This window comes from Drosophila navojoa, chromosome 2 (genome assembly GCF_054131105.1).
Source record: "Drosophila navojoa isolate 15081-1374.11 chromosome 2, UAZ_NAV_1.0, whole genome shotgun sequence".
NCBI classification, from domain to species: domain Eukaryota; kingdom Metazoa; phylum Arthropoda; class Insecta; order Diptera; family Drosophilidae; genus Drosophila; species Drosophila navojoa.
In genome coordinates this window covers 23,180,831-23,193,834 of record NC_142890.1, presented here as the reverse complement: position 1 = coordinate 23,193,834, position 13,004 = coordinate 23,180,831, and the positions used below count along the sequence as shown (strand labels likewise).

At 36.9% G+C, this 13,004-nt stretch overlaps 1 protein-coding gene across 12 annotated transcripts in view; it reads right to left on the bottom strand.

The window, feature by feature from the left end:
- Nucleotides 1–13,004, bottom strand: part of heph (polypyrimidine tract-binding protein 1 heph) — a 182,198-nt gene that overhangs the window by 155,528 nt on the left and 13,666 nt on the right. For 7 of the 12 annotated variants that reach the window (XM_089256164.1, XM_089256169.1, XM_089256165.1 and 4 more), the window contains one exon: nucleotides 1,427–1,456. Coding sequence is in view for 5 of the 12 variants with exons in the window: in XM_018112004.3 (XP_017967493.1) it covers nucleotides 1,427–1,456; nucleotides 8,120–8,131 (42 nt within the window). In the remaining 7 variants the exon portion in view is untranslated. Of the gene's footprint in view, nucleotides 1–1,426; nucleotides 1,457–8,119; nucleotides 8,174–13,004 lie in introns of those variants that run through there. The other 5 variants (XM_018112004.3, XM_089256175.1, XM_018112005.3 and 2 more) reach the window with 1 other exon arrangement.

Sequence of the window (13,004 nt, the reverse complement as noted above, 5' to 3'; positions counted from 1 at the left end):
AATCATTTGAAAATATTTTTATTTATTTATTTAATCTTAAAGCTTTATAGCACCAATAATTTGATATAATTTTTGTTTGTGATATATAGACATAATAATTTTATATTTTATTATGATAAACAAAATTAATATATATTTTATATTTTTTACTAACTTTGGGAATTTTCTGAAGATTAGCAAATCATATAATATTTTCACAGTAGAAAGGAAATACCAAAAATTAATAAAATTTTGAGATTTGCTTATTTAACCTATAAGACTGTAAGCTCAACGACTCTTTGTTGACCTGAGGCGTTCTTGCTCGAGATAAACAAGAAAGGCGTAAAGCATTATAGCATCAATAATTTTACGAATGCACCGCGCCAAATGCGCTGCAATAATAAATTACCCACACTTGAAAAGCCTTGCGTGGATTGACTTGAAAATGCATTCAGAGAGGCCACAGAAAGATTTATGTATAAGCAGAGAGTAGAGAGTAGAGTAGAGCAGAGTAGAGAGCATAGAGTAGAGTGGGCGGCTGCCTAGAGAGTAATGTCTGCAATTGTAGGGTCTGACACGTCTTATTTAAGTCAGCATGAAATGCTTTGAAGTCCGCACGCGTTAAAAAGCCAAGGTGCACAAATTAGTTGCGTCTACTTGGCAGTAATTGCCACAAGTGCCACTTGAGTAGTGGTGGACACACACACACACACACATTTATAAATATCTATCTATAGGCAATAATGGGATATACATAGTCCATTCAAAGGCCACTTCACTCATAGAAAAGGAGATGGCAAATTTGCTGGCTATCAATTTCCAATTGCTGGTCCATTGATGACATTTTGAGTAGAGGACGAAAAACCGATAACTTAATTGGCTTAGTGGTTGCCCAGTAACAGTCTACGGCACATATGTTCCATACACACGCACATGCACACGCAAACACACACAAAAACACATTCATACTGAGGTGGTGGCACAAACAAAAGGCAGCCCAAACCACAAATTACGAAAACCTAATACGTTGGGCGATTAATCAACTGTCTAAATAGCTGTTTTGGAGATTGGGGCTAACTGGGCTGCTCTGGGTTCTTTAACTAATTTATAAGATTTTTATCTGGCCCCCTTATGCCTATGCGCAATCGTTAGAGCGCTCGGTGGACATTGCCATTGGCCCACTCAACGGGCGTGATAATTGCACTATAAAAATGCGCAACTGGGAAAATAAATTAGCAGCCTTTTCGCTTATATTCCCAATTAGTTGCCCTCTCGTTCTTCTGCGCGTATTATGCGAATCAAATAAATCTTAATTAATATGAAAATCGATTACCATGACATTAATTATTTAAAAGCAGCAGTCAAATAAACACCACCCAACAGCCATTGTGTGGCTAAATAAATAAATAGATACTAGTAGCTGGTATTATGCGGTGCTTCGACTTACGTTTTCCTTTTCGTCGTAGTGCAAACTTACCTGAAAGAAAAATCAAGAGAAAATTTATCAATTAATAACATGAATATTTGAGCATCAAATTAAAGAGCTGAGTTTGGGTGAGTGTGTGTGTGTGTGTCTGTGTTTGTATGTTGGTGTGCCAATAATATATGTATAATTTATGCACATTGCATAGAATTCAAATTAAAAATATATTAAAAGAACGAAACCATAAATCACAGCAACAATATTTAAATTAATTTTCAATATCAAGAGAGCAATGTTTTGTTAATTTATTAGTGTTAAAGGGCAGACAATAAAGCAAGAATGAAGGCACACACAAAATCCTTTACTCCTTTTTAATAAAACCTATAAGCATACCCTATAAAATACAGGAAAAGGTTTGTATTTAAAGGAAAAAATTGTATTAAATAAAATAACAAATTAATTAATTTAATACAAATTAAATAAAAATATATCTAAAATAAAAATATATAAAAAATTTTTTAAAAAGGTTAGAAAAGAAAAATAAATAAAAAAAAAAATTAAAAAGAAAAATCGATAAAAAAAATAAAAAAAAAAATTCTAAAATAATAAAAAATTAAGTCAAAAAAAATTTAAAAAAGAAAAATCAATAAAAAAAATAAAAAAAAAAATAAAAATTTCTTAAATAACAAAATAATAAGTCAAAAAAATTTATATGTACAAATATTATTAATCAAGCCTCTCAGCCTAAAATACCCAACACTCAGTATCTCAAAACGTCGCATAAGATTTTTATTTGTATAAACAGCTCTTTGAACTCATTTATCTCTCTTTACAGGATATCTGCTTCTTTTTTTTTTTTTTGCATTTGTTAGAGCATCAAGCAAGCCAGCAGTCAACCAGCTAACCACAACCACCCACTCGTGTATAACAATGATAAAATGCTAAGAGACGCCAAGTGGCCATTGTGCGTTACGCTTTTGTGCTGCAGGAGGAAGTCTCATAAGTCATCTCTTCAAGTCAAATAATTCATAATCGATTTGCAGCAGGCAGCCGTAATATGGCATAGCACGACATAGCTACCTATCAGAGGCTGGATGGAGGTTTGCGTTGGGCAAACAAAACGCGCATAAACGAGCGCTCGCCGCGGGACAAGTTCGTTAGGCCAGGCGAGGCGAGGCCAGGCCGGGAAAAGTTGCTCCAACATTTACCTATGAAAATCAAAGTGTGCCCTGGGAAACACCTGGGCGCAGGATGACTGACTACAAGACAAACAAAATACGCTCGTTGAATTTCTATTAAGCCAACTAACTCAAAAGTAATTGCTAGCTAGTCGCATGACTGAGTGGCAAGTAGCAATTGCACGCAGCCCGCACCTACTTCACTCTCTCCCTGTCTCTTAGTCTCCCCCTCTCCACCTCTCTCTCTCACTCTAGCCATTCACTCCCCAGGCAGTGTTTGGTCTCCAGCTGCTGGTCATCAATATGTGCGCGTTAATGGATGCCTAAATAAATGATAACTGCAAATTACGATTCCTGCCAAAGAGCAGAGGTTAGTAGAGTAGCCGCACGTACTCCTGCTAAATACATTTCGCTCTGCTGCAGTTGAGTCCAAATATTTTCACGTGTTCCCAATGCCTCACCAAAGTTGAGTCAAGTTACAAAGTGCTTAGTTTTTCTTTATACACACACATACACACATATATGTATATACACATATATATATTTTATATATTTTTTGTTTTGCAACTAGGTTTTTGGGGATTTTACAGTTTTCTCTTCACTTTGGTTTAACAGAGTCAGAAGCTACGAGAGTTAGTGCTCTGCGGTTTGGTATGTGTGTCGGAAGCGGATCATTAATTTTTAATTTTTACATTTTGTTGTACACTTAAGCGAATTTCCTGCGCATACAGCATATTTTACCACGGCTATGGGTAATCAAATGAAAAATGCAACAGTGTTTTAGTTCTCGCTGAAGGAATGAGCGACGAAACAGAAACAAGTTTAAATGCTTTGAGTTAGTAAGTGCCTGGGAGACCCAAATGTTTAGCGCCAAGTAAACTATGTGCAAATATGTTTTAAGTATATATAATGAATAGTTCAAAGTTCTCCCTCACTAACTGACGTTGTCCTTGAGCAGGAAAAGAGCTCAATCTATATCTCCTATCTCTGATTCAATCCGTTTTCATCCATTTACAACTGCAATTCGCAACATTCTGTTCAATATTTGTTAATTATGGCATCGAAATGCAATGAAGGCGCTACAAAAAGCTAAACTATGAGATATCGAAGTGAGTTGCCATTAGTTCCGGTTGAACTGAAATGCAAGCACAGGTCGCCCAGGTCGTTTAGGTCGTTGCCAGCTGGTGATGGAGAAGGCGGCGCTGGCGAAGGGCAGCTCTTTAACAAGGTTAACACAACGCTAAGCAGCTGTCCCTGGCGGGAGCTCAAGCCGGAGCTGGAGCAGGAGCAGGAGCCGGAGCTGAAGCCGGAGCAATGTTCACGTCGCAACCTCAGTGCACTTGAGGCGCAATCGTTCAGCGTGCTGCCAGCAGCCCAGCTAGCAGCGTTGCATACAAATTGCTCTCGCACACACACACACACACACACGCATGAGAGTGCACACTAAGAACTGTTAAAAGCCAGGTAAATGTGCCCTGGCATGTAGGTATGTATTTAATGTGGTTCGCCACACACACAGACACACAGACACACGCCAACACACACACACCTGCATACATGCAATACCTATATAGAAATATTTATAGAGACTCTGTGGCACGTGAGCTTTGGAAATGCGAAATGGACATTGCTTAATACCATATTCTATGGCATGTGGATGCAGGTTGATTTTATGCAACACCAGGCATCATAATAGCTCATTATGCTTGGGCAAACTTTACCGTTCGCTCGTACATATACCTCCGCCCCGCAAAATTCATTAGCTAAAAGGCAGCACACCAAAATTGAAGAGCATCACATTTGGCTGCTGAGAATGTTATCTTCGCTTTACACAAATCGATACGCTAATTGATTGCCGCAATTGCCGCAATTGATTTAGTCTAGCCCCGTCTAATTGATAGCCACAACGTGCCAAGCACACATCTATCTATATATACAATTTTTCGTTGCGTCTATTTTGAAAAGAGATATATCTAAATATATATTAAATCGCGCGACGCCCACAGGTGAGCCGCAACATTAACAACTATCGCTCTACGCGATTTAATAGATCACATCGAGCGCATCAATAATCAGCGTAAATTAATTAAGCGTTTTACACTTTATCTATATAAACACATACACATATATATATATATACTCTAATATGTGTGCATATATGCATACACACAGACAGATATGTGTAACTATATGTGTGTTTGTCTACAATTTATACGCATAGATGCTCGTAATTTAGCATGACGTCGCTCTTAAGTTTCACAGACCATATTTTATGATATACCTACTAAATATACATACTTACATACGTATATGCATATGTATGTATGTTCCTCCCATGCTCTTGCACTGGGTATTATAATTTGATCAACACGTTTGTAACGCATTATAGGCTTCTCAATGAAACACTTCTCTTTCGAAACAAAACAAAATAAATAACCCAATGTATAATATAAATTAAATCAAGGCAATTAATCTTTCGAATTCGTTGTTGCTTTAACTAAATTTAGTTTTTCTTTCAACCAGTTGCGCGGAGATTTGATTTATATTTACTTTCATTAAATTTTATATATATTATTAATTTATCTTCGAGGGAATAGACATTTTGCGAGACAAAAATGTTAATTTTTTTCTCACTTTTGTTTTGTTTCGTTTATTTTTATTGTTGAAAACTTTTACGTCGCGGTTTATTTTTGGGGCGCCCGAAAAAAAGTGCATAACTTGGCCACGCTCCAACGACCCACGCAAATATATGTATGTACATATGTATATGAAGAAATGCCCCGCTGTGTGAATGTTATATTGTCTGTGCATAAAATATTAAAATCCCATTTTTTATGAGCGCCAAGTGGTCAAGTGTACAAATAAAATATACCGAATCTACAAATAACATTTATTTTACTCTACTATATTAATAAAATAAACGAAGTGCCGCCGCTGCTATGTCTGTGTTTGTGTGAGTAAAAGAAAATAATGAAAGACGAGACAGAGATGGAGATAGAAAGTGGGAGAGAGGCGCTGTTTTTTCTGTCGGATTTTAACAGTTCACAAATAGCGCACGGCGCCCTCTTATTAAATATGAAAACAGGCACACATACACATGCATCTATTCTACATATATGCAATTTATATAGTTGTCGCATAAATCTTGGACGGGATTAAGCTATATCTGGGCGCTTTAATGTGGCAAATTATTGTGGGCCATTCACAAATCGCTGCTCGATATCAAACAGAAAGAGCAACAACGATATTTCTCTGCATTGTTTATATGCGTAAAATTCTTTAGCTATGTTTCCGGTTATTTTTAAAAATACAAATTAATTCACACATATTTAAGAGGAATACATAAAAAGCATCTTTTATTGGTAGAGCTCTAAGAGATATTGCATCAGTCGTGCTTAACACACTTAAGAACAGATGGGGCAGCATTCAACAGTGTCATAACATTTGTAGTTTTATCAATTCAATTGGTTTTTTAATGCATTCGCCTTGTCAGCTGAGTTGCTAATTGATTTCGAGCTGGTTGAACTTATTGTTAAATATTATATAAGGAAAGAGGTGAAATAGGATTAATTGTTGAAGAGCTAAATGAAAGTAAGTCAACTAATAATATATTGTATACATACATAGATATATTAGTTTTTGTGAATTTTTAAAATGAAGCAAGTAATGAAGAAAGTATATAATGTATTTAATTTAAAAAAAGCTGATTTTCTATTTATTTTTCTAGCATTCAAGCAAAGTAAGGCGCTATGCTTAATCGAGTCAGTTCTATTAGAAATAAACCTTCATGATATTGATATATGTGTATGTGTTGAAAAAAAATATATTAACTCGTACTGCCTAAGGTATAAATAAATGTTTTATAACTTTCAAGCCTTTAGCTTTTGTGGATTAAAAGATCATAGCGGTTAGACGGAAGCATAATCAACTCAGATCCTGCTGACCCTCCTAGCCATCTTTTGCCAGTCACATACGTTTTCACAAAACCTTTACACCCTGACTTTCACAAAGTTCACTTTAATTTAATCTCGATCGATTAGTGAAAGAGCATTTCACTGCCCTTACATATTTAATGCCTAACAAACTCAATAACGACAATTAGTAAATCAACTGAATGCAATTCTAAATTAATATTTAGTCGAAAATTCAGTGTTAGATTCACCCCAACATTATTTATGCAGCAAACATTTTTGTTTTAAGTATCAACAACATGTAGACGAGTTCTAACCACATCCTCTCCAATTGGTGTGGGTCTGGCACACACATTTCGTCCATGTAACAATTCAATTAATAAAACATTAGCCATTTAGTTTACAAACACACACAACAACTAATAAAAGTTGCATTAGACATGAAGCCGGATCGTAAAAGTGCCAAGTGCACAAATGCCGCTGGCATTAAGTGGACGCTGCTGACGGAAAGCTGCCACATTAATTTGTAAATTCTGGCCAAGTGGCGTCGTAAATATGAATTATATGCAAATGCAGAGACAAATCCAAAGCCAAAGCCAAAGCCAAAGGCCGTGCACGCGTAGCATAAATTCATAATTTTTCATTAGCGCGCCCAGATAGACAAGGCGAGAGCCCATTAAAACGTCGCCAACTATTGACTTATGACCACCGACAAGAAACAGCGCCTTGTCGTGTCGTTCCCAACAAAGCCGTCTAATTAGCAGCTTTGCTATCCAGACACAACAACTAGAAGACACGAACAGGAAGAAACTTACATGAGACTATGAAATAAAATCGTAAATATTATTTTTAGCTTCAAGATGGCCAAAGTGGCCGTGGCTGAGTCGAAAAGCCACCGACAGTCAAAGCGAAAGATTGGTTCTAGCTGTTGCTCTTTTTGGCGGAAATGCACACAAACACACACACACACACACACACAAAGTGTATCTAAGAGATAGATTTAATGTCTGTTTTATGGCCTTGTTAGTTGCGTGGGCGGTCTAATGAACACGCGTCCTCTTCGTAATGGACACAAATTGAAACTTAGCTCACTGTTCATTTGCAAACTAATAGAATACAATTGGCATTCATTTGATTTATCTTTAGCATGCTGCGAAATCGTAGCACACAAATATTTGCAATTCAATTGCTGCAGAAAATCAAATCAAACCAAATAAAATAAATTCAAGCACACACACACAGACATACTCAAAGTGTCTATGAGAGATCATCAAATACTCGCAAAAGCCAAATGAATTGAAAAATATGCAGGATATTTGAGTAGCAGCAACAGCAACAGCAATAGCAACAGCAACAATAACATGTTGCTGCTGCATCAACGACTCGATACGGAATTTGACAACAAACTGTATTTCATGTATACTCTTCAAATGTTTAGCATTCCAAGTGTTCATGCGCTCATTTTTCTGAAATGTTATCAAAGTGTTTTTTGTTTTGTTTCTTTTTTTTTTTTTTTCTTGTTCAATTGAAGTTCAAATGGTTCACACATAGACTTCAAGTAGTTGCTCTTAAAATCTACTTAGCACTTTAAAACTAAATCAATAATTTATTTGAAAATTAACACTTACAGCTTGGTTCATGCTATGGAACTTTTTTTGCACCAATAACGAGCATAAACTTACCTAAAACGAAAAACACAAAAAAAGAGAGGAAAACGAAAAATGAAAAATATATTTTGTTGAACTTCACTTATGCATGGATTATCCAACTAATATATCTATATATTTATCTATGCATATACATATATTCTATTCTAATGCTGCAACTTTCCGTTGTTATAGCTGCTGCCATCCATGTGAGTTGCGCTGCTCTTGTTTATATGCTCGTATTTATTTCTATTTGTTTTTGCATTGGATTTCTATTTTTTTTTTTTTTTTTATGTTTGTCTGGACGTGAGAATAAACAAAAGTTTCCAATTGGAAATTTTTATGCAAGCAAAAGCAGCAGCAAAACAAGCGGAAATCAACAGTTTAATGAATAAGAGTAGTTAGTAAATAAATATTTGATTAAAATACATGCGCTCATATAAATAATGGATTTCGATTTGATGCAAAACAAATCAAGAAAGGGAAAATTTTAAAAATAAATAAATACAATTTGTAAAATATAAAATATGTTTTAAGTGCCAAATGCCAATCAGCAAATAGAGACTTGTAGTCGTAGAAAAATTGAGAAATTAAATGTGATCAACTAAAATGAATATGTAAAATATAGCTTAGCTTATGCAAGCTTAAAAGGGACACATATATTTTCATTATTTCTGCAACATGGAAAATCCGCCTAAAGGCATTCTCAACATCTGAATCACAAGTTAATTAAAAAAACAAACAATTTATGCATTTTACTTTGCAATCTCTCTCTCTCTCTCTCTCTCTCTCTCTCTCTCTCTCTCTCTCTATCTGTCTCTCTCTCTCTCTCTTTCTATATGATTTCTATGAACCATTTGAAAATCTGTGAAAATCGGATCTGCATATGAACTAACTAACACAAATATACAATTCAAATATTGATAGCGTGCGTGTGCGTGTGTCTGTGTGTGGGCGTGGGTGTAAATTGCGTGCAGCGTGGCAAATAATCGTCCACTGTGCCACTAATGTTGCTGTCGTTGTCGTTGTTGTTGTTGCTGTTGTTGCTATGACGGTATCGTCGCTAATAAACCGCTTATCTAATTTGTTATAACTTTGTTGTTATTTACCTATTGTGGGCCGACAAACAAAAAGCCAAGCGCACACAAAAGCTTTAAAAAGCCCACTCACACGCCACAACACACAAACACACACACACACACACAAGCAGCACTCTCTCACTGTCCGCTGCGTTGGTTATCTAAAATCGTTATATGGCATGTTAAAAATCTCTGTAAATTATTATTGATTTTAACGGCAGTCGCGTCCATTCACGCCGCCTAATGAGCGAGGCACCCTTGACAGGAACAACAATAGAAACAACAACACAAATTAAGTGCAGTTTATTAGTTGAAATTGATAACAATTTATGACGCTGGCCGAACAGTGGCCCGCATAGCAGCAGACACTAGATAAAACAAAATTCAAATGCAGGAGGAAAATTGTATTTAGCATATACTTAACAAATTGGGTATTATTAAGGGAGTTACTGAAATACTTTGGTATATTACAAATGAAATATCTACAAGTCTGTTTAGCCTAGTTTTTGTTCCAGCCAATCATAGATTTGTGCCACAGTGCACGGCAGCGTGGACAACGGCACAACACACACAACGAGCGCTCTCAACTGAACGTTGACTTCAACTTTTATGTACGTCCAGTAGTATGTCCAAAGTTAACATCAACTGATCAACTGATGTCATCATATATGTATGTGCTTTGTAGCTGCTCACATGTGGCCGGCCGGCAAAAGCAATGTTAGTTCATTGTCTGCTTAAGAGCCGGGCACTTCATGCAGCAACAACAACAACAATAACAATAATAACAACAACAACAACAACAACAATAGCAAAATAAACAATGAACTGCGTACTTAACAGCTCTCGAGTATCTTAGATGCTAGAAAGTATTTATCTTGCTCATGCTTAGCCAAATCTTTGCGTCTGTTTGGCACAAGTTTAGCATATTTGATGATTTTGCATAGCAATTACCACTGGCCCTAACAGACCGTTGACACTTGGCTGTCATAGTCCGATACTATCGGCAGATCAGTGCGAATGGCCCACCCAAAATAGATTGTGTTAAACAATGCAAATGACATGACACGCAGCCCAAGAGCTGAGACGAGCTGCTACACAAGCAGATGATACTTAGCCGCATATAATGGAGGTAGAAATATATGTATATACATATTATATTATATGAGAAGGGCCAACCACGATGAGAGGCTGCTGGCACCATGCCCAACTGAAGCGGTCTCGGTGGTGTCACTACTGCAAATGAAATCCAAATTAGAAATATTCTCAAAAAGAAAAGAAGAAAAAAAAAAAGGAAGAGGAACGCAGCAAAAGAAATACCATTGGGCCAGAAATCTCAATTATTTGCAAAACATGTGTCGACTGTAGATGCGCTTCATGTTTGGCAATCCGTCAGATGAGCGTGCTGCTGCTGCCCGATGTTGCTACAACATTGTGCTTTCCATCCCAGCGACATGCGGCCATAAGTCATCAAGCACAGAGCAAGCCAAAGAAACTTAAATTGAATTCTCTTAAGCAGAGCAAAGAAATGATACGCCAACTACAAGTTGAAAGTACATTTGCTATTCGAGCCGTCAAAGGCGAGTGTGCGACAAATATTTTTATAGAAATATTTTAGATTGAAATTCAATTGCGAATAAAAATAAATAAATGGCAGAGTGCCCACAGGCAAAAGAGAACTTGATAAAAACAAGTAAGCCGGCAAAAAGCATTAGTTAAATGAATTCACACCAAATCAAATGCCAATCGTGCACAAACGAACTGCCATCATTTTTGCCATATGCAAAAGAAAATAAAATTTAATCACACGAATCTTGACACTTCAATTAATTTAGGATTTGAATTATAAATATTATTCTTTCTAGCTACTTAAATTTGATACACTATTTGGGACAGTGAATATATAGTACTTGTCTCTCTCTGTCTCCAACCGCCCATTTCGACAATCTTTTTAGTTTTTATTTTCATCTTTCTTTCTCTCTCTCTACTATCCTATTTATTAGATTCTCATCTCTCTTTTTGGGACCATAAAATTGTGGCCAAGTCAGCTTTCAACTCTCTCTCCCTCTTCCTCTGTAATATTTCCGTTTTTTCAATTCTCATCTCTCTCGCACTCTTTTTAGGACAGTTCATATATATTTAAATTTTTTTTTTAAATTATTCTATCATATATAGATAATTCAACCAACTCTCCATTTACCTACTTTCATTTTATTCTTGTTTAACTCTCTCTGTTTATATCTTGTTCTCTATCTCTATATATCTATCTCTCTCTCTCTCTCTGCCTATTTCTCCCTCTGTCTTTCTCTCTCTCTCCCTCTGTCTATCTCTCTCTCCCTCTGTCTATCTCTCTCCCTCTGACTCTCTCTCTCTCTCTCTCTCTCTCTCTATCTTCCTATCTTTCTCTCTCTCTATCTTCCTATCTCTCTCTCTCTCTTTATCTGTCTGTGCTTGTCTCTCTCTCTCTCTCTCTCTATCTCTGTCTAAATCTCTCTCTTTTTTTAAATCTCTCTCTCTCTCTTTCTCTCTCTCTATCTCACTTTCTCTATGCCTATCTTTCTCTCTATTTCTATCCCCATGCCTATGTCTCTCTCTCTCTCTCCTTCTATGTATTGACTGATAGTAGCACTTGCATTAATGAAAATCGCATAGAAGAGCAAATCTATCAATTGGTTTAATACTAATATTTAGCATAACTTAGCAACGACTCTCAAACTCTAATTTGTGATAATTTAAGCTGTTTTACTTTTCCCTCATTTCAAAACAATCAGCTTTTTACTGCAAAATTACTCGAATGCTAACAAATTAACAAAAATACACACACACACACAAACATATGTAATATGTATATGTATGGTAACAAACACCGTCGACTGACATCTTTTTGTTTGCCTAGTCTATGGCACAAGTAGAGTGCAACAAATAAACCAGAATGCATATTTGTAATGCTAGAGTGAACAGTGAAATTTCTTGGATGCTCTGCGCTTGGCACATGCCAAAAGAAAACACATGAAGAGAGGCAATACCGGGCCAGTACTTGACCAAAAAGCACTGCATTATGCAAAAAGTAACTTTAACTTAATTTAAAAGTGCCACTGAGTGGAGGAAGTCCAGGAAAATCTCTCAGCAACAACAACAGCAACACCAACACCACCAAAAACAACAACAACAACCGCAACAACCATGTCGACCGCATAAAGATTGAATGCACTGCACAAAAGAAACAAATTCCAGTCTCGTGCATCCGTCCGAAGAATGCACTCGGAAATGCTCAACATACAACAAAACGCAGAAGAAGAAGAAGAAGAAACAAAAACACCAAGCCAAGCGCAAGTGGTGAAAATCCTCGGAAAATCCATGCGGCGACTGACGCCAAAGACAAATGTGGGTCGCAAGCGCAAAGTGCAACAACTTGCACACGCACACACACACGCACACAGACAACTAGCCACAATGGGGGGGCCGTACAGTGAGGTGTGGCAGCGACAGATGGCGAAAAGATGCAGCTGGGAGATACGGGCACTGGGCGTGCAGCAACAAGATACCGACGACGCGCCGTTGCCGCACGCGGCACGCGGTAAAAACAACAAGAAAACTAAACCATGTTGTTGTTGTTGTTGTTTCTGTTTTTGGTTGTTGGTATTGTTTTCGTTGTTGTTGGTGTTTTTGCTTTTTGGCACTTGCCCTTTAGCTGGAAAATGCAGAACCAGCCTCTTACCCAGCGCCCTGTGATTCGTTCTCGCTCTCGCTCTCGCTCTTATTCTCCCTCTCGCTCTGTTGTTGTCTGGAGT